We start from the raw sequence: 22958 nt of genomic DNA, 5'->3' as shown, positions 1-22958 counted from the left end.
TCTTATATTTTCACACACCCGGGGATCTCAAGATGCGATAAATTTATTAAGTTCATCAAGTTTTAGGGCGTTCCTTGCTAGGCAAGTGTGCTTAGAAGAACAGACTAGTCAAAAGAATTAAATTTGCTTTGCAAATTCTGGAAAACATAAAAAGTGGTTTATTTGTGCGTATAAAGTTGGTCTACCATCTGTCCCGACGGAGTGCAAGGATTTGTTCAATGCAAACCTACCAGGCATGAATTTTGTATTCCGCTTTCGTTTCAGTGTTTTATGGGCCACTCTAGGGCACAAAATGGTAAGCGATGCCCAAAGTCTCTTTGAAACAGAGGTCAAGCTGATTCTCCTGTGATTACTGTACTCGCCAGGGGCTACTTTTTGAAACTCGGCGCTGTCATTTATTCTCTAAAGCTGTATGGCACTACATCTTAAATGAAGACAAGTAGATCAGGCAAGCGCAAACACAGGGTGTCATTCCTATTTATCAACAATACGGGTGGGAGGAAACCGGAGCGGGAGACACGCAGCGCTTGGAATAATATACGCAGTCATAAACCTGCAAGGCCCTGGGGTGTTCCTAGTTTACCGGGCTCCAGGTCTCCATTTCATTTATTTGACCAAAACGCGCGAAGACGGATGGCCGAAACAATGTTGTTTAAACTGATCATCACTGTTTTCAAAGCATTTATCTCCAATCCAGCTTGTCGCGCCAATTCATCCTTGATAGTTTCACTCAAAGGACCTCACCGGCGACAAGTCACATGGATTCACTTAAATACTCTTTGATGGTTAAGCACATCAAGTTCTGCTTATAGCTCGATAATTCTTAGAACCAAATTATATTCGAACTCGGTGAAAAACATTCTGTGATATTCAAGCGGTATCACCAATGTGTTTGATATCTGGCTCTTGAGCGAGTCTAATGGCTCTAAATCACGGGCGAAAGTCACAACGGTGTCCACCAATTTGGAAACTCAGTTCCAACATAAATTTTCATTCAACGGTGGAGCAGTCGAAGGGGGGCCCAGAAGCCAGTTCTTATAAAATAATATAACCTCAGGATCTACCAACCTCACAGCACCCCCCGGATATAACTCGCTATTTTAACTCTGGGCACATCTTTTTAGTAAGGGGTTTTATTTCTCAGCATTAGTTGTTCAATCTGTAAGTGCTTTCCTGTACTACAGCCGGTTAACTGCAGAATCTGTCTTCCTGAACAGCTATGTACCGCGTACAAATGACAGTCGAATTGCACACTGTTGATCTGTAAACGAGACTACATGTGTTATGGACAGTTCGGGGGCTATAATAGCCAAATATGATATACCACTAGTGATTGTCTTGGTTCTTGGAAGTCACTGCTGACTTGCACACGTTACCTTCGTTGTCAAAAAGATTTATCCCACCGGCTCTAGCCTGTTAAAGTACATGTAACAAAATGGTTTGATCTTCCGGGTCAATAGCAGTAAACATTATGCCCATCTTCAATAGAGCTTTCATACTGAAAAAGAAACATGTAAAAACAGCAGAAAATACTTACTGCACAGCCTTTACTAATAGACTTTCATTGAGGCAAAATTTCTCTAAGATAAAAGAACGAAAAAGCGTTCGACTAACAATTTTAGCAATATTAAAGCCGGACAAGTAGCACTGTAGTCTCTGAAACCCTTAAAACTAGTGTTTAATTGGGATATCGTTGAGTACAAAAGATGTAAACCAGCATATGGTAAACAAATTCGTGCTCACGTTGACTCCGAGGCTAGCTGTAACTGTGAGGTGGCAGAGTATAAATGGAAAGGGATTTTTGGGTCAAACAGTCTACCACAAGACATTCTGTGTGTTTTCAACTCATCATCGTCATCATCATCGACAGCATGACATCAGTGTTCAGCACCGATACTTCACTGTTTACGGTAGTTAGTGCTTGATACTTATTCAAATTTGAAGAAACAGCTGGATAAGCTTACAGGAGTGAAAATGTTTGCTTTTCTTACGGTGTGCTTGATACTTATTCAAATTTGAAGAAACAGCTGGATAAGCTTACAGGAGTGAAAATGTTTGCTTTTCCCATTACATACTTGTCAGTGAAAGGTATCCATAAATATGCACCCGAAGTTATGAAGAAGTCATATTATTTTGTCTGAAAAACCGAATAAGAAGGCGAGCAAAAGCTTGCAGAAAACTGTAAGGTAAGCCCACACACAGAGGATTTTCGAAGTTCTGAATCTGTTATATAAGCGTTTGATATTCAAACAAATTTGTTCGGGCCCCAAGCGCCGAATCTGTCGCAGAACGGCATATTAGTAGCTTGGTCAGTGGTTGGCCGTGACATGCTGGTCATGCAGCTGAAGTTTTCTCCTGAGAAAAGCTTTGAATTGCTTTCAAAAAGCCAACTTCAACTGAAGGCGAGATGTCACCGGATGCAAAAACTTTGTTTTATTTCTATATTAATCTGGGTCCCGGAGCGTAAATACAAGCATTCGATCCAGATATTTCCACGAGCTCTTGCAGATTTACTGCACAAATACTCGCGTGTATGCTGTTTTAGCACGATGGGCTGTGCTTCGCCAGTCAGGTTGCTTCCATCATTCGATGAGATCATAGTAATGGTTTATCTTCCATGGGGCTTACTTAAATGCTATTCACCTGAAAATTCTGCTGTTTAGCCAGTTGCATCTATCCCGCATCTAACGTAGGCGGTATGTATCGCAGAAAACGTATGTACTGACAGGTTGGCTAGTTCTTGGTCCTTAGGAACTAGTGTATCACCATGAATTCATCGACTGGTGTAAGCTTCACTATAGTTTTTCAGGGTCCCGAGAAGTTAGCTTCTGTCGTACTTCGAGTGGAATGCATTTCTTGGGACACTATCACGTGTTTCCTCCTCGTACTCTATATTGCAAATTTGACAGCTTTTATCAAGCTGAAGATTCTCCGATGATTGTCCTATATTAACTTCGGCTATCTCTACCAGTTTACACGAATTTTTGCTTCGCCGTAGTGAAGTATTACTATGTATTTGCAGTCACACGGTCGTGTTCCGAAAATCGAATCCAGAAGAAACAGGTCGACAAAATTTCTGATCTTGCTTGTATCAGCCGCTAATAATGGTTTCCTTCTTCGCCACAGGTGTCGTACCTTAAGGAACAATCGAATGAATCCATTAGTTCATTGACTGAGACTCACGCCGAGAACCTACGGCGGTAATCATCACCAGATGGACCATTTTCTCCGAGCAGTACGTAGCTACGCCCGAGGTTCTGAGGTAGCAAACCTGGTGCTGTCGTTTCGTCCCTAAGATTGAGTGTTAACTGCATATGTGCTGGGAAATTAATGCACGAAACTTATACTTCATGAAGCCCAAGGTGTGCAGTAGGTTAAGCATTGCAGCTTGTTTGGTTGATATGAATTATACTGCAGCAGTGTTTTATCTGCATCCACCGTCGTAACTCACGCTGGAGAAAATTCAAATGTCGCGGAGCTTTTTGGATGCCCTTGACTCCATGGTTCAGCACGCCTGATCGGGTCAATAAGTTCTCGGAATCACTTATTTCCAAGATGGAGACTTTTTTCCCGATCGTCCACCGTACGGCTTGTCCTCGTCGTCAACCTGCTGTGTTTCGCCTGAATAGCACAAGCAAAGAAGCTAGCGCCATTATTGTAGGAAGGTTGCCTTTGGTCTGCAGGATTACCAGCAGTAGGACTCACAAAAATGTCGTGAAAAGTTATTTGAACTGGATCCTAGATGCAGCATGGACAACAGTAGGAGAGGGACACTGTACGTATGGGCCACTGAGAATAAAACTGGCCATCCCGCCGAGCCTTCTACGCACAATGCATTTATCCGCGAAACCCTCGTGGGTTAAATATAAATTTAACGTCATAATTTTGCACTTTTTTGCAAAAAATCACCTTAATCTACCGACTCTTTTTCTAGACGACCTCGGTCCTTAAAATTTTGAAAACATCACTGGCGCGAAAAATTGGTGTAGGCGGTAGAAATTCTTTGAGCCATGTCCTGAACAACCAAGATATCAAGACCACTTTGGAAGTAAATATAGCGCGAAGAAATGAGATCAAAGATTTCAAGACCTGTTTCATAGTTAATGGTTCAAAGTCCGACCACTGCCTTTCTTTCAGCACGCATTGCCTCATGGGGCATCTAGAACTTACAAATTGATTCTAATCATCTAAAGCACGACGAATAATTTCTGGGTTAACCATTCTTGACGGATTCTCGCAGTGCCAGATAAATACTCCTTCCCAGCATCTAGATTCATATTAGCTTCTTGCCCATGCAGAAGTGGCTAATTCCATGCAGGCTTCAAGCTCTCGGGTGGTTACCTAGTGTCTTATACTTGTGAGCTTTTGAACACCTGGGTTAGCGCACTCAAGCCAGTACCGAACGTTGGAGAAGATTTGACAGCATAACACTAATATCGTTGCCACAACGTTACCCAGCTTCAGCCAAATCGTGTTAAACATCACTGTAAACAATTGGCCATTGACATCGCTCAGATATTTCGGCTCCAAAATGTAAGGCCTTGGACGCATTCTGATTTGGTCTTAATTTCACCCCGCACGAAAAATATGCCCGGTTTTGCTGTCCCATCTCAATTTTTTCGTGTACGCGTAACCAATGGATATCGCCGGAAGAATTTCGTATGCAGTGAACATAATACGGGCTACTCCTACTCAATTCTCCCATGGCAATAATTTCACTTCCTCATTTCTCCTCTTACCCATGGCACATCCACCCCCTACCCACTTACAACGCAGGCGCACGTCCCTATTTCTATCGGACCTGGGCTAATTTTCCTCCCGATATCTTTCCGTGTCTGCCGAAAACATCTGATACCACGGCTATAACCTCTTACCTCGAAATGGGTGGAAAACCGATAAAATGGAAATTCCTGAAACGCACTACGTGTAATGTGCTCGAATATAGTAGATATCCTCTTGGCCGAGGGAGTTCATATTACTTCTGTGTCTTTATTTAACACTCTCGCCATCTGTCTGCACCCAACAGTGGCTTTTAGTAACTTTAGAGCACCATGCGGCGACTGGAGGGCGGCGAGATATCTCAAAATGATGGATTTGACGCTCTTCTGCTGTAAACAATCAAAATAACATTAAGGAGTCAATGCCTTCTCAACCAACCACACTTCCGAAGTGGGCACCAAAAACTTTTTCTTGTTTTGTATTCACCGTGATAGGCGGCTTGTGTCATCAAGCGCAGTAATCTTTGATCCCCTTGCCACGATCTTTGTTATCCGATTTTCACTAGGTAAGTGTTATGCGACTTCTACTTCACCAAGGAAGGCATGTGAATTTGAGTGCATTTTTTCGTATCATCAACTAGACGTCATTATCAATATGGGCAAGTAGGGACAGAAATATCCACAGATGCAGCTGTGGTCATGGTTTCACCTGTGGCATTCGTTTCTCCGTTGGATCGGCTGACATGTGGTTTATATGCCATGCGTGTTTTTGAAGCTTCCGGGCCAGGATGCATGCGCTATATGCCAGATGGTCGAAAACATGCTCAACCACAACCACATCTTATGTCATCCCTGCGCTTGCTGTTACTCAACGTGTCCTACAGCCGACAGATAGGGGCCGAAATACCCTTCAAAGCCTGTGGTTTACTCAAATGTCTCCATTTCCACTTTCACTGTCGGAAACTGGCCCATCACATAGCTGCTACACCTTACTAGGTCATGCTGACTGTTATCCAACTGGTGAAATCGCTCGAGGGCCAAAAGGAAATATGCATAAATATACAGATTGGATTTCAAAGTTCGGAATACTTGTGGGCAAATTCCAAACAGATTCGTCAATCCAGTCAATTAGTTTCCAAATACTAGAACCCGGGACATTTCTCGTGACTCATTGACACTTGTCGCCCACACTTCCTCTCCTTCCTGATTTATAAAGATGACATCGCAGTGCTCCATCCATAAATCTAACCAGTATCATCTACGAGTTGACAAAGAAAACCGTCGAGATAGTCTTCATTCTATTTTGAAATAAAAAAGACTAGCTGGCGGGAGTAAATATATGCAAGAATAGTGAACGCAGCCCCGTCATCGTCACTGACTCCCGGCACCCACTCATCTCATATCGTTTAAAGAGTTTAAGCCAACGTTGGACATTTTTGTGAATATCATTGTTGGATTTGATACGTCACTGCATACTGTATAATATATCCAACAAAACGTCATGTGTTGGAACGCGTGGCACTCGCCTTTCAAAATCTTAGGAATATTTGCTCCTGCTATGGGTATTCTTCTACCTTTCATCCATGCCTGTTTTTGGCCAATAGGGCTGTTACTCAAGGCAGCTAATCCGTTTGTCGGGATAAATGACATTCGATCTTGAAATGTGGCGATGCGTAGGTTAGGTGTACAAATGATAAATACACCAATCTATCTGTAAAATGCATCACGCAAGTAAAGTATTAATTCATCCAATTATTTCACCTTGGTAGCTTAGTTTGTTTGGCACAGATGACATTTAAATGGAATAAGGTTGTGTATCCTGCCATGCTTACCAGTTGACGTTTAACGACACTAGTTTATGTAAGCTACCACCTGGACAGTCATAGAACAATGTAGTTGGCCCAATGTTGTGTAGATCACTGCTTGACTTCTAACGCTTTTGCCGGCGCAAAAGGCTTGTGCAGCCGTTTTCCTCGGCGTTTCCATCCGATGAACAACGGACTTGTGAGAAGGACACAAATATAAAGCTTTTTATCTAAATTTATATTTTAATACCATGGGAGCCTTTCAAAAATACCTCTCTAATTTCTTTTTGGAAAGGAGCTAGTGACGTAATAGCACGTTTCAACAAACAAATTACTGTGTTTAGCATGTCGCCTGCCAATTGATTGTCCTGGTTACTTCATGACGTGAAACGTGTCTAAAATAAAACGACGAGATAAGCACGTGGTATGTGCATATAAAAAAGACTTGCGGGCAAAATGAATCTCAAAAATGTGAAAGTTTAAGCAAGATTTTCCGAACTGCACTAGGTTTCAGGCTTTTATTGCTATCTGAGAGGTGCCTGAAATAACATAGACTGCAAATATTTCAGCATATTATTCGCACGTATTAGTCCAATAGAGAATAACTTAAGACAATTTTACACAATAAATTAATTTCTCTTCGGCTGGATCTAACTGAGGCGGGATAGCGATGTACAACGTCGCAGCTGCGTTTATGTGCGCACAGGATTAATTTTTTGCGAACTGGAGTGGACAGAGCTAAAACAAAATCATCTTTAAATTTCGTGAAAAAGGACTAAATAATCCGCCAGAGTGAATAACCTTTCACATGTTACTACGGGGAGAACATGGCGAAATCTGGGAGATCCAAATGACCTGATCAGCTCAGCGTGATCCCACACTTTATTATGGTTACTGTGAATTGAGTCATGCGAAACGCCAGCAATAGTCTATTTTTGCTTTACCTTGATATTTTTGTCTGTTGAGCCGAAATTTCGGACAGTCTTTTCCACTTTGTTATGGAAAAAGCGCTTGTGTATCGGAAAAAAGTGTTAGGACGACATTTTGCGTGCCTCTCGTTAGGCCATTTTGTGTTTTAAAAGCCTTCATCCTGTCATTTTTCTGGGTATCACTTGCTCTGAATACAACTAAAGGAACTATAGAGGGACCCCGTGTCTTTACCTCAGAGCAACAAGAATAGACACCCAAATCCGAGTTGCGATTACTTTTGCGGACACACTGAATCTAATAAGCTCACTATCAGGAGACGCAATGCATGCTTAAATGAGGAGAAAAATGGCAAAATCATTGTGAATGACCATCACCAAAGTTGTGGCGACGGGAATACAAGCAATGGTGCAACGACGGGAATTATAGACTTAGAAACATAAGCCAGGACCCATATCCAATGTTTACTGTTTCCTGAAAGAAAAACAAGGAGACAGTAAGCGCTACTGCGATGGGGGTCTGTGTCTCATGATTTATTAAGTTATACTGGGGGACTGTGTCACTCGCAGCCTCTCATTCCAGGTTGGTCCATAGTTTGCGGCCTGTGAAACAGTGTTCTGGCCCCCAATGTTGAACGTAAAAAATGCGTAAGAAACACGATTGCCTTAGATGCCAAACACTGCTGCGTTGCTGCCAGGCTCTTGAGCCGAAAGCTTTGATCAAAGAATTAAATCGTCTTTTCGTCTACTGTTGGACGTCCTGGAAGCGTCTAGGCCCACGTACGGCTATGATTTTTATAACTAAACACACAATGGTGCCGTACTGACCATGGTGTGGTATCCTCAGCTTGGTTGTTTTGCTTACTGCGTACAGCAGGACAAGTAAGCACAAAAATTCACCGCTGACTTCTTCCTTCTTTTTCTTCCACATAGTTTTATTCTCCCTACCTCTCCTCCCCATCATTACTTCTTTACTTGTAGGTCCATCCGTTAAGATTGACAACCCCGTTCGTGCTGTCCCAGACATCTTGATACTAACCTTTAGGCTTCAACAGCTGGGCTTTCGGGCTGCGTTCACACACGGAAGCAAACAGGACAGCAAGTTGCCTATGCTCCCACACTGAAATCGCTTGACGCTGATGTGTATTGTGAACCAGAAACAATTGTTCGAAATGCAGGCACAGTGGTAGAGTTTGCTGCCATATTGCACTGTACTTGTTTCCGGCCACGCACCTCTGGCAATCCAGAAACCGCCGTCTAAATATGTGTGAGGTCTGGTGTTACTCCATGTCACCAGGTTCAAGATCATGACTGGATACCCACCGACGGTCATCTCCGTGCGATTCATTGTGTAACATCCGGAAAAGTCTCACAAGCGGGAAGTAGTTCGCTGTCTCTTTCTCGTGTATGCCTTTGCTTCACCCAACTACAGTTCTGACAACAACAGTGTCACCACTTATAACGCCATAAGTGCCCCTTAAAGGCGGGCTAAAAGATCGGATATCGTCGTGTTCACCGGAGATCCGAATGCACCAATGATCGGACTTGGTGCATGTAACGCTGAATGGGGTGGTCAAAATGGACTGAAATTGGTATTTATGGACAGTGGCAAGCTAATGCTTTAGCTCTCTGTCGCAGGCTGTCTTTTTGCGGCACTTACTTTTGAAATAGCCAAACTCAACGGGCTATATGGCGTCGAACATCGTGACAGTAACGAACCCAGATTTATCATATCGCCATCTGGTAGCGATGTCGCAGATCAACAACTGACTCTCACTCATTTTGGAAAACATGTATGGATTTGGACAATACGCTCGTTTGGAGCCGGCTTTCTTTTCGTTTCTGATAGCAGTGTACGGGGCGGACAAAACCTTTAGATACTGAGACCGGTGGATCCAAAAGATAGACACCACTGTTATGCGACCATTCATACGGGAAATAAGTTGCCATATCTTTGACTACTGCTTTCATACCTGATTCAGACTGACTCCAAAATATGGTCTATAGTGTACCTGGTCGGTCATTATGAGGAAGTTGACAGAAAATTTTTCGCTTTCGTTGCAATCCATTTTCCAGGAATTTATCCGCGTTATCATAGCTGGACCTAGCTGGAAGCAATGGAATGTAAGGTTGCTTAGTTACAGCAGAGGCGTTCTCCGTTTTTAGCTATTATTCACTTTTCTTGATAACGTGATGTAGTTACTTGCGCCGACTGCTTTCCTATTCAACTTTACCCTTCGCAATGTTTATGCAGTAAATTCTGGTTGCGCAGTATCAAAACATCGGTGTGGCACACTGATATTATTCTATGGATGATGATGATAAGGGGAATTTTAGTTAGCAATAGCGTGATATCCACACCTTTGAAACTTCCAGGGTGTTTTCTGGCAACGGAAGTAGTTTATGGCACTCGAGTATAATAAGCATGAATTCAAGAACGCCCCCAACGACTTTTGAAATTATCATGTGTCTTATCTGTTTCTGCTTAAAAAGTCAAAATTTGAATACCTCGAGTAGATCGGCGTTACCTGTTTACACACAAGAGCTACAGCAGCTAGTGCCTCTATCCGGGCCATCCGATGAGTGTGATTGCATACAATTTACGATGTGAAGGTGAATGTGGGAACTGCACAGTAGTGGTATATCCCGTGAATTTCCCGAGTGAGCAGACCTTTTTGTCCCGTTTGACACTCTCTTTTATTAATTTATTATTTATTATATTATATTACAATCATATATAATATATAGCATATATTATATTATATTGTATTATACCATGTTATATTATGTCAGTATATTATGTATTATAAGAATATTTTAGGTCTGAAATGTCAAAGTGACGAGTCCCGTGTAGGATAAGTGAAATAAATTTCTAATTCATGGTTTAAAATCTAGGACCCGCTATACTGACGAACTAAAAGTTTGTTCGCGTTTAGTGATAGGTTAAGCACAAGTGCCCATTTTGTTACCCATAATTTTGTCTAAAAGCTTTTAAGTGAGTATACCCTGAGCGTTACGTCATTTTTATGATAAAAAATGGGTGTGTGGTCTGAATCCAGGACTTTCATGCATAAAATTACCAACGCAGGTCAAAGTGAAAGCTCTGGAGGACTCAAAACTTTTATGAGACCATCCTGTCACCTTTTCGCCCTAATGGTGTATCTTCATACGGAAGTACTTAACTTTGATTTAGTGCTTGGGTTGATCCCAAAGTCTCTTTGGTTAGCCAGGATTAAAAGGTGGATGGAGAAATCAGCGGCCACTTAAAGTTCTGTTGCCATCCCAATGGGTTCTTCCCGGTTCGAACGAATTGTAAGTTTATTTATTATCTTAGCCAGAAAGCTCCATACAGACAGAATTGGTGATATCCAGCTTGGCGATGAGTCAGAGTATTGCTAAGAGCACCGCTATCCGAAGTTGGTCGGCGACATTTCCGCCAAAAACTGGTTGATATTCAACTAGGGACGTTTGTGCTTGCCCTCCATTTCAGGAGTAGCAGTGGAAGACAACTGCTGCTCATAAGTTCCTTCAAAATATACTATTCTTATTGGTTAAAAAAGTGAAAAAATCAATAATTCCATTAGTGAGAAAACCCGGTTTGGTTTGGTTGTGGAAGCTGGCCCAAATTTGAGAACCGAGTTACGAATAAAGGTTCTAGTCTAAGTGACCCACTATCAGCTCAGTCTACTCACTATGGTGCCAAACAAAGTTCCCGTCAGTTTTCATAAGAAAGATCCAGGAATTGTTTACATGTGGCACTAAAACACACGGATCACACAATGACAAATTAATTTGCCTACCAAAACAATGGAGTTGGCTTGCAAAATTGCCCAAGCAACGCTAGCAAAACAAAATCAGCAAGCAAATGGCAAGAGTCCTCCGATGTGAAACGCAGGCATGCAGATAAGTGAATACTGTGATTTTACTGACTCTGACTGTGTTGTGCGGTAAATGCGGAACGCGTGAGCGCGTAAATGACCTCACCCAAAAATGCGCAACACCGGTCAAGTACTTTGAACCCAACAAGGGAGTGAGTTTCACATGTCGTGAGGAAGGCAATCCACCCTATCGAGAGGTGAGGCGAAAAAGCACAACCAAATAAGCTACGAAGTTTGGTGGATGAAAGTTTAAATTAGAGGGCGAACAATCAAATAGTGTAGGATGTTGCGGAATTTATGGAAGCTGGAGTTGTTGGGGTGAAATTTCGGGACACAAACGGTACCCAGTCGTATGTCTGTGTACAATGCCTTCAATACTGACAGACGGAGAGCATCTTTAGGCTTCTATTATACCCTAATAGTTGAGTGAAAATGCGATCGCAACACAACTGAGGTAACAGCGAAAATATGACCCACACAGTCCCAATAAAATCATTTTTGAATAGTTTGGAGAAAAGCAGCCGATCGGGTGATCTGAGGGTTATCAATGAGAAGAGGATGAGATATTTTAAAGCGGACGATGAGTCGTATTAGTTACGTTCACATTTCAATTGGGTTAAGAATACACTTGAAATAAAACTACTAGTAAAAGGAAGAAGGTCTTCGCTGCAAAGTCATTTATTAGAAAACACCAACTGAACAGCTACAGACTATTGGACAGGGAAGCAAAACTGTCATATGCATCTTGTTTGCAAAAACTGAATATCCATCTTCCCCTTGAACGCGTCTTACTGAACTTTCGTGGATATTCATTTACTGTTACTCAAATGCAAGCAAATGCTACAAGACGACCCCACAATCTTCGTAATGGATCTCACTTTTCAAGGGGCGCGAGACGGATTTACAGCCCGCATGCCCCATCAGTAGTATCCACCGTCACACTAGTAGTTTACTGTCAAAATAAGAGTAATGCTTCATGCGAGTGCAACTCAATAAGTGTATTCGGAGCTCCAGATTAACAAGCGACTAACTTCCATTCAAAGCACACCGATTTTACATCTGCAGGAAACAGAATGATTGCGGAGTTTTCAGAAACAACAGATGAGGCAGAATCTTTCGAACTCAGCCAAGGGTGGGGTTGTTTCATATTTCACACTTGCTGGAAAGAACATGCAGCGTGAATCATACTTCATTTCCGTAACTTGAGCAGAGAACCTTGTGGCTCCGATCCCCACAGTAAATCAATCTTATTATAATATCTCGCTGTATCACAAGCATCAACTGCTGTGCCGAAAGGCTCTTTAAATGTGAAACGTTTCGTCTGACATGTTAGTTAAATTCATTGTAAGCTTAGTATTATTTTTGCACCATCGTTTATTTCTGAAGAGCATGGTCACAGACGTAAAAAGTAAATGCGGGCGATGAGTGTGGAAAGGTTACAGGAAAATAGTAAATCAGAAGAGATAAGCGTCTCATTTAAAGTCATACCACCAACAGATCCAGTCAGACAAGATGAATCCCAAGGTATGTAAGAATGTGTGGCATGGAGACACGTATGCAAAGACCAACAACCAAAGAAAGGACAAGCAATACTGAATGCTCTTCAAGGCGTGATAAGCGGTAGCACAACCAAGGCTCCCAAATCAAGCAAAATCATAAGGTTACTGAAAATATCATGAGCGAGAGATTGAGTTGGGTCCCAGGTGCGTCTCCAGTCAAAACCAAATTGCTATGCAAATGAGTGTATTTTGCTGAGTAATTTTTTCATATCGCTTTGGGAACAGTCGCTTATTTTTTATCGCCAATATGTAACCTGTAGAAACAAATGTATATACAATTGTTCACTGGCTGACTAAGTAATCACCAAAGACGCCATGAAAAAAAGGATGCAGAAAGCTGTGAGATGGCTGTTGACATAAAGTGACTCTTGTATTCTTCAACAAAGACTCAAAAAGTGAAAAATTATTCCCTAAAACTTGAGGATCAGCGCAATTATGCAGTCTTTGCGTTATACCACTTAGAGACACATATCGAAGTGTGCTAACAGAAAGAAGACCACTACACTGTTCGAGCATATAAGCCCGTAGAACGCCTACGAATCTGACATAAAAGCCTTCAAAAGGTTGCATGAGTTTTTTACGCTTCGTTTATTGTAAATCCTTTCGTTGTACTGTGCATATTATGCAAACTGATAGATCAGGTGTTTTGTTAAAAAATGGACTATTGTAGTACCCAAGTATTTTTGTTCTAAAAAAACGTCTGTCAAACCAACCAAAAACAATAAACAAGCATCACATATGCGTCGACTCTTTGTCCCTCTATGTTCGCTGGCTCAGTTTCCTTGATGACAGATGACTATAAATCTACCGCATGAAAAAGCCCTGCTTGCTTGCCTGTCATTGCGTGTAATTTATGACCACACTGCAATTACTCCCATTCTATCCAAACCAATGAATTCCATTCGTAAAATGGATAAAAATTCTTTTGTTCAGCAGTCTTCTTAGACTGAGAAGTCCGTTTTAGTACTGAATAAATGTTATCATATCATTTAAATGATATATCAGATAGGCCTAGCAGTCAAATTCCCACCCTACTAATTTTATAAGCCTGGAAAGTGATATCGAAATTCGTCTGAGACAAATGTTACCAACTTCCCAACTTACAACTAACTGTTTACCTTCACATATAGTTTTACTCGTTTTGTATTTTTGTTTCTATATAAAAAACTAAACGTTTTGTCTGTTACTCACAAGGGCAAACGGGCTCCAAGCCAATGTTGTGCAATGAAAATGACTAACAGGTTCACCAGAAAACCTGAAATTTCTATCCTCCTGGTCAAGAATCTGCTCTCTGTGCACTTGCTGACCAGTACAACCAGCGTAACCCTTTGTAGGTAAGTCAAATCAACGCATGTGCAATCTCCTAATACCAAGTTTTTTTCAAAAACATGAGATAAAATTGTTTAAATTTCATTCCCGATTGCCTCCATACAACTACAAATCTACCAGTGGATAAGTAGTTTTGACTGCTGCATTTTCGGACCGCAACAGAATGTAATTCAGACCATTTCATTTTGCAACGTTTGCAAAATACGTATACAGATGCGTCGAAAAAAGTAGTACCACATATAGTGCCAATCATAACTATTTTTTACCTCAGCTCCTAAAAGTGTGACTGTGTAAGGTGTATCATGTTTGCCAAACCAAATGCATTTTAGGTCATCTTTAGTTAAACTAATCTAACATCCGAATGATTGGACAAAAATGCAAGGAACTACTAGGGCGGTGGGTTTTTGAATGAGAAATGAAAGAACTTCCAACCTACAGGCCCGTAGTTAAATGTCTGTATCGAAGTCAGACGCGAACATTTCACCAAAATGTAGCGGAAGACACTGCGATCGATCTACTATAGCCTTCCTTTTTCGGTATGATGACAAGTGCTCGGACACTGGAGGCGTCAATGGTTTTTGGGTGTTCTGTGTTTGTTTGTTTGTTGGTTGTTGTTTTTGACGTCGTCTTTGGGTTTCAGTACTGCCATACACAGACGATCACGGTGGCTGTGACGATGTATTGTCACAAGGCTTACAGTGGGTTTTGTTGACACTGCCGTGAGCATGGTTTGATTGAACGAAGAAATGCAAACGGGCTGCACGCGGGCTAGGGTGGATACTGTTCCACTCTACTGCACTAAATTTTATGCTTCTGGAAGTCGAAATAACCAAAGAAAATTCTGGAAGGACATATTTGTCCCGATTACTATTTTCGTGTCAAATACGCTACGTAATATCATCTATAATTGTTATTTCGTGTCCCTGACGTTGATAGAGTAGTTCTAATGGTAAACAGCATGCCAAACTTGATCAAAAAACCGTGTTCAGGTATACCGTAATCCTTCACACTTTAGCCAAAAAAACCTGGTAATAAATGGACATTTGTGTGATATTGCTGTTAAACAGGCAGCTGATTTTAAGAGCTAAAGCTAACATAATGTATTCATTGTGTCGAAAACCGTGAGCATTTGAATTTTAAATGTGAGCCTTGCATTACTTTTTTTAATGTATTGTGAAATTTAACAAGGCTACTGAGGTCGTAAAAACAACTAGCCAGTAAATCGCTGCATGGAAGTATTGTTTTCAACTGATTACATGGCCCATAAGCCCCCTGGATCTACCATTAAAACTATAAAAGATTGTCTAGATATCAGACAAGCCAACAGACTGTTGTAGATGATCCTGCCGTTTTTTCTTGATGTATAGGGCCCAATAACTGTTTAATAGTACTTAGTGTGCGTGTTTCTCAATGTTTTGACTACCCTTAATTAACCTTTGACTGGAACGCTGCTACAGCCAGGCATGTGTCAAATTTGTTCAGTCAGAATGTTCCGCTTACTCACAGTTTAGCGGAAATTGAGTCCGAGGGAAATTGGGGAACTATGTCTACTTAATTGGAGGCTTAGCTGTTTTTCGTAAAACTTATTGTCAGCGTTGTATCAAGTGAACAATGTAGAGCAATTAATGTAAAGATCGACCAACAGCAAAATAAAGTAGACTCTACGCAGCACATTTAGCACGAAGGATTGAGACAGCTAGTAATAAATTGAGTCTTTTGCTAACACCAGTGAATATACTTGTAACTCTACGTGTTACAAATTAATATTGAGTTGGGGAGTGATGCAGAAGAAGAATAAAAATGTAAGCCTACTAAATAGGGTTCATGAAGGCCGAAACCGAAATAGGTCGTCAAAAGTGATTTCAGCGACCTAATAATCAGCTCTGTGATATGAATAGCCGCACTAGTTGTGTACACGCTCCCAACGGTCGCAAATCTTAACCGAGAAACAGTTTGTCAGCGTTGAAATAATATTTGACCTTGGTTGTTCTGACAGTTCAGTAGCGCTGACCAGGCGAACGAACTCGCTAAAAAAAGTAAAATTTCGTTTTCAAGCTAACATGTACAAACTGTTCCGTATACCACGAGTAAGAACCACAGTAAATGACAATGGTTTTACGAATAGAAACCAAACGATGCTTCCGGTTCATTTAATACATGACATACGAATTACAGGGGTATAACAAATGTCGGATTCCAACTTGTTCAGACGTCATCGCAGAGAATGTCTGAAAGTTTGGACCAGAGCGTAAGTACTCACTTAAAAACCAAAGATACTCAGTAATATAAATAAAAAATAGTAGCGGTGCGGACCAAAAATGAGTATAATATCACTGAATCACACTGTCATACTGATTAGTTTCGCGATACTGCAACTGACCAGAAACCTACATGAGTTTACGCTTACCAGTCAGCCAACATTGTTCGGTATTTCGTTCATCCGAGCTGTGTGTATTACTGGTTTGACCAAACAGGTACATGAATACATCGGTTCACAGGGGGACAGTGACCACTTTACTGACAGTCCCGGTTGCAGAGAGGCGTCTTCAAAACCTAACGATGAGGTGACTAAAACTGGAGTTACTTTTTTTTATCTTGGATATCTGAAAAATCTGGATTTGAGTGTCAAAGAAATATCATCCGGTTATCCAAGACACCCCCAGATTACCACACATTTAAAAAAGTATTCGAGTAAGCTTGCGTGTATGCACAGTTAGTGACATTCGAATAATTTGTGGCTATTCGCACTTGGGGAGCTTTTGATCACTAATTCGCATACCGAATTTCCCAAACCTCCATTGATTTTCTGGTCTGGAGCTCGTTATTATGCCAGCCGATCATAAGGCTACTGCCGGCACATATGCCTCACCATTATTCAGAGCGAAATGCGATGAAAAAGATTATAGTTAATTGGCTACATTTTTTAATAATGTCAATACAAGGTCATAAATTGCGGGTTGGTTCAAATGTTTACACATGGCTGGAAAATTTTCCCATTACGTAGTTTTAGCTTGGCAAACAGCTGAATTGGAAGTGGTTCTGGCAGTTGCTGAAACATTTAGTCCACCGACAAATCAACTGCACAGTTCCAAGATCTGGAGCGCTCAAGTGTCAAAATGGTGGGGTCAGCAAATGGACACTGAAACCGATAAGTGTGCACTACAAGTTTTTGTAGACAAAAAATCGCCGTTTACACTACCGCAACGTCCCTGTGGTTGCCCCGTTTTTCTACATCCGGAAGCTTTTCTAAGAAAAAAATGAAGGAATCGCTCGAGTTAAAAGGCTACTGTTGTTTTTGTTTCTTCCCAATCAACGAGTCAGATCCGCTCAGTACCTCTCAATCCACATTAGCTGATATGAGCAAGGGATATTTGAACAAATGTATGACGCCTTTGTCACTAGAATATGACTCGCTGATGGAGGCGCACTGCCTTGATTGCTTCACATAAGCTACTTAGTTAAGTGGTTAATATCGTAGCAGTTCGCTTCACTTTTATGTCCACAAACCCCACGAATTTTTTCACATACAGAGTGACCCAAGAAATGCTCTGTAAACTTACTGTGCTTTGGTGCTATAGACATTGTACGTGTAAACATCCCGTCAAACTGCTCTGCTTGTTGTCGAACGCCCAAACGAACAATTGATAAGCAAAACAACTACTTGGGCAAGCAATTTCCGTCTTTTAATAGCTTGGTTCCAATCCTTTGCTAGAGTACTAGGTTGTCTGTATAAGTGGTGTACACCATGGGTACATTTAACACCGCAATTCTGAAAGGTTTGAGAAATTTGCACTTTTTGGAAAAAACGTTTCAGGTTACAGAATAAAGATCACAAAACAGCCACAAATCTACTAATCGGTAGTTAATCAATCCGTAAGTCAGTTAATTTGAATCTCAAATCAGCCTTGGAAACCTTCTCCTGTTTACCTCAGTGTTTCACAACTCTTCACAATCCGCAAGACAAAACGTAGCACAGAAACTAGAACTTCCTATTCTAGCTGGGAATATAGAAATATCTGACGCGGTGGTATTTGTGGAAAGGTGGTTGCCATCTTTTCTGCGCCACTCGATTCATGAATCAAGATTAATCATTTTATGACCTAGATGAGCTTTTGAAGATAGATCGGCTTAAAATCCGTCCTTGGGGAAGACAAATTCTTTCGAATGTTGCGGGCTTTAACGAAACTTTTTATTTCACCTTGTACACTATCAGAGCTAAAGGCGCAATTTGCACCAATATTCTCTCAAAAACCGTCTGATATCTAATTTTGAAGCTCAGATTGAAAAAAATTGCTGTGAATACGCTCAGCGTTAAACAATATACCCTCTGCTTCTTGCTCCTGTCTATCCTATCGAGCTATTTGACTTACACAGAAGTGACAATTTACCTACCTCTGGATGTACACTGCTGTTGAAATCTAAAGAGCGTAGAACCGAACTCCAACTGCCCCCCAGTTTTGTGCGGTCTAACTTAATTAGTTGATCCAACACAGGCACAGGGCTTTTAATAGGAAGGGAATTTGAAAAGAGAGGAAGATTATTTCTGGTTTTAATTATTTTCCGAAGAATCTACCCTGGATAAAACACCAAATTCGAGCACACTCGAGCCTGAAATTCGGATATGCAGAGCGCGCCTAAGCATCATTGATGTGATCGGTTAGTCGTTTATCGTGGCCTTGACAACGTTTCCATCGCTTATGATGTGAATTGTTCTCAACAAACCATCGATGATTTTTACTCAGACCAAAGTTGTGTGGCTATCAACATTGCTGTTATTCAAAAACTCAGTAAGATCATAATTTGCCTTGAAGCCACAAAAGAATGCAAGTTTTGCTGCAATCTGGCTAGCAGCGTTTTCCCGCACAACCAATGTCCAGGTAGTGTGTATTAGTTTGATAAGCAGATGTGATTTCAACCTTCAATACTCTTTTTTGATTTCGTGTGCGTTATGTGACAATGACAGGGAACTACAATTCCTCCTTCACCCACCTCGACGGGACATTGAAAACCAGGTTACTTGATGCGAATCGCTAAAGTGGAAGACGGTGGCGCTATACCAAGCCTGAACCAGAGGCAATTTACCTGCAGATCAGCCGGCTGAACGATACAGGATTCTGCCGTCAATCGCAAGATTGCACTTTATGTGTGCGGAGATGATATACTTTGGTAATACTCAGTCTGCGTCCCGTGAAGTCTGCATGTGGCTTATATCAGAGGGCAAAAATCTACAGAATATTAAAGAGGGCTAAACATTTTAAGCTATCACAGACCCCGAGAACGATTCATCTACCCACTCTTGTTCAAAAGGCCCATTCTTGCTTTCACGTCCCATCTTTGGAACCTTGTGTGCTGTGGCTTCGATCCTGACCTATAAGCGTTGTCTATTAGTCAACTGATTCTGAAGTTTCAGGTGCTTTCTATTTAAATACTATGTAGACAAACGTAAGGGAGCTTTATAAGGTATCCTCAAGAATTTAACACAAAAATTTTCTCTAAGGAAAAGTTGCGTGCGCTCGCATCACGTGAATATTCCTTAAATTCCCGAGTTGTTCGATGGTTTATCCTCTCCACAGAATGCGCCTGAAAAGAGACGGCACAGCCAAAAATCGACAAAACAAATAGTTTATACAAGTAACCCATCTAATTTGACTAAAGTATCCAAATGAACTGTCCACCTGGACATCTCGAGTGCTCTACAATTTACTTGGCAAAGACCACTAAAAGAGGGCTGCACTATTTGATCTGAATCTGCCTGGGTGCGATTGGGTTCATCTTAATCGAAGCAGTCCAATTGAGAACAACGCTTAGGGACTGGGTTGTCAAACGTCGACACAATTAAGATTGTACTCTCTAGGATGATACTGTGCTCATCTGTCACTGACTGTACTTACGTTCAGAACAAGTAAATCCAACAGAACAACGCAGGTTCATTCTCTTGTGTGGTGATGTTGCTTATTCTAAATTACAGACAGGTTCATGGTTGACATGGAGCAACTCAGTGGTAAAGCATTCCTCGAACGAATGATTCGCATAACGCAGCAAGCTTACAAATTTCAGACAGCAGGTGTCCAATTTATCGGCGTTGCAATGGCTATAAAATCACATGCACCAAGTGCACAGCATGCGATCCAAACATGCCTGTCGTAAAGATTCACCTCAAGCTACCAGAACCGAAAAAGCCAGAGGTATGTCGATGGACACCGAATAAACCACTGAACGATTTGACAATAAAAGATATTCACAACAGATGCGAAAAAATGGACGACGGTACCTATGACAATTATAGCATTCGTTGGAATGGTAAGTGGCTACACTTAGCCTCAGATGTTTACTGAATCCTTCCTTCTTTCATTCGTTCGATTATTAGCCAAACTTTACACCAGTGATGTATTTTTAAATGCTCCACTCGAAAGCAAATTTCAAGCATTCTGCCAAACGCTTGTCCATCGACTTTCGTGTCAGTTGAAAGTGCGCTACAACAAAAGTAAAAGGGAAGGTGGTAGTCTACAATGTTAAAAACCCTACCGCGCATTACGAATTTCCCTCAGCGTGTGATTGAATACCTTCGTATGTTCATTTTTCAAGATATCTATGGTCCGTTCCAATTTTTTTTATTCTTACAGATGGTACGGACATGTGTCTGATCACAAACAATGACCAGTTAAGAGAGGCAATCCGCTTGCAGCGAGCCAAAATAAAGGATACCGAGGAGGAATTCAGTTTCTACGTAGAAGCACATCCCCCAGTGAAGTCAGCAGGTGGGCGACCGGCTGCGCGACCCAGATAGGCCAGTCAGCACAGCTTCTAAACCTACTAGTAGAAGAGACCATCTGCTCTTATACATGAATGAAAAATAAATGCTTACCTCGTTGTTATTTAAGGGTTTTTCATTTGTGAACATCTCGGGGTTTTAGTTTGAGCAGCACTGCCTGAGTGCTAACTAGTCGGTTTCCCATACTTTAGAGATTGGAGGAACTACTTTGCAAAACTAACTTGCCAACAGAGCATTTGAAACACCAGTCGGAATGCAATGATTCAGGTGGACAAAAGGAGTATTTATAATGTATGATTGACTTTCAAGGGATCCTTAAAGACTTTGGCCGTTCACAAACATCCGTATTCTCTATTAAAGGAGACTAATCTTTTCGGTCTACTGGAAAAATGTTTTTGGCCGACTGGGTGGTCATCGTTTCACTGCGAGCTGGTAAACAACCGGTTCATTTATTAGGGGCCAATGTCCTGCTTTTGACACGAAGGCTTTTTTGCACCAAGTGAGTGAGTTACCAGTTTGACCGGGCTTTAAGACAGTCAGAAAACCAATCTGTGAGATTTTTTATGACTAGCCGACTTGATCAGTGCTGGGTGGGTATTTGAATCTCCGGTTTGTTGAGAATAATTAACAATTACAATGGATTGTTTAGGAAGGGAATGTTTACCTGCTGAACCCGGATTGTGTAATCTTGCTTTTCCGGTCAAGGACACCTTAATGGAATATTCCTTCTCGGAGCCGTTGACATATTTTGTTAATCTGCGTCAAGGAGTGCCAAGACAAATGGAGTTGGGTTTGTGTGGGGTCAAGTGAATTTTACTCTGCTTGGAATTTTGACCTTAAGACAAAATCGTTTTACTCAAAATTTTACACCGCTTCGTGTCCTCTCTACTGCTCTAAATCTGCTCTCTATATGTTTGCCAGTTCTACGCCCTCTGTTTTATTCACACTGGGATGCTTGGGGATTTCCACCGCCCCGGTAACCAGTCGCTGTGTTGTTAATCTTAATCCCTTTCTCAAAATATCTCCATTTTCCAAATCTATCCTGCGCTTAGTGTTTAGCGCATGCCCCGCCATTTCCAGAACTATTTTAAAGCTTGATATTTATCCACATTTCTCAGTGGTCTGTTATTGCTCACCGATTCTGGTGTGCCATTTCCTGGCTGTCTGACCTGTGTAAACCTTCGCACTGTCGTAGCATTTCATTTTGTATAGAACGTTCCTGATCCCGTCAATCGGAAGTCGACTCTTTAACTTCACCAACACCGAGCGTGAATATCTTCCATTCTTGAATGTTACTTTAATTTTGGCCGTATTCAACACCCTTCTACTGGCTTCACATGTCCCTGTTTTGTATGGAATGACCGGTGTTCCAACCAAGTCCCTGTTGGATCTTGATATAAAAAAGACGAATACCGCCTTAGTTGCCAATTAATCAAACCTGCTGGGCATCCGCTTTCTTGAAGTTGCTTTTGTTCAAATCAGGTTGCGGTGCTCTTCGGTAGATCTAGTCTGTGCATATTGCTTTTACTCTCCTCAACATTAACGGAACAATACTAGCATATACTGCTCTTGGGTGTGCTCGGGAGTAGCTTAAGACTACAATATCTTTGGTAAATATTCACTTTTAATCTGCAACCACTCTTGTGTATCCTGCAATCAGGGAAGGGTAGTGTACCCGTTGTTGTTGTAGTTCCATGTTATATTTAATGTGAGGAAACTAACCTTATTTTAAATGTTGAAACAACTGAGAGTTGATTTACTTAAAACAAGACGTTAATCTGTGTTAAGTTGTCTAATCTGAACGTTTGCTGTTCATGGGTCAATCTGATCAACAAAAGTAAATCAAACATTATTAGATGGACAAAAGGATGAAAAAGCTTTAGTCATGTTTTGGTGTGATTTGAAGTAAGTGTTAGTTTACTTTCGGTGAAGAAGATACCGGTGTCTACAAATACTGTGCATGCAGGGTGA

At 41.3% G+C, this 22958-nt stretch overlaps 1 protein-coding gene across 1 annotated transcript; it reads left to right on the top strand.

Moving 5' to 3' along the window:
• Positions 1–20349: 20349 nt before the first annotated feature.
• Positions 20350–21002, top strand: T265_08737 (hypothetical protein; the record flags this gene model as incomplete). The annotated part of the gene is made up of 2 exons (XM_009174622.1): positions 20350–20515; positions 20839–21002. The coding sequence occupies 2 exons, from the start codon at positions 20350–20352 to the stop codon at positions 21000–21002; spliced, it is 330 nt and encodes a 109-aa protein (XP_009172886.1).
• Between the last annotated feature and the right edge of the window lie 1956 nt (positions 21003–22958).

The sequence above is a fragment of the Opisthorchis viverrini genome (genome assembly GCF_000715545.1).
Source record: "Opisthorchis viverrini unplaced genomic scaffold opera_v5_238, whole genome shotgun sequence".
Lineage (NCBI taxonomy): Eukaryota > Metazoa > Platyhelminthes > Trematoda > Opisthorchiida > Opisthorchiidae > Opisthorchis > Opisthorchis viverrini.
Note: the sequence above shows the minus strand (reverse complement) of the source record. Positions and strands in the feature narration are given on the sequence as shown.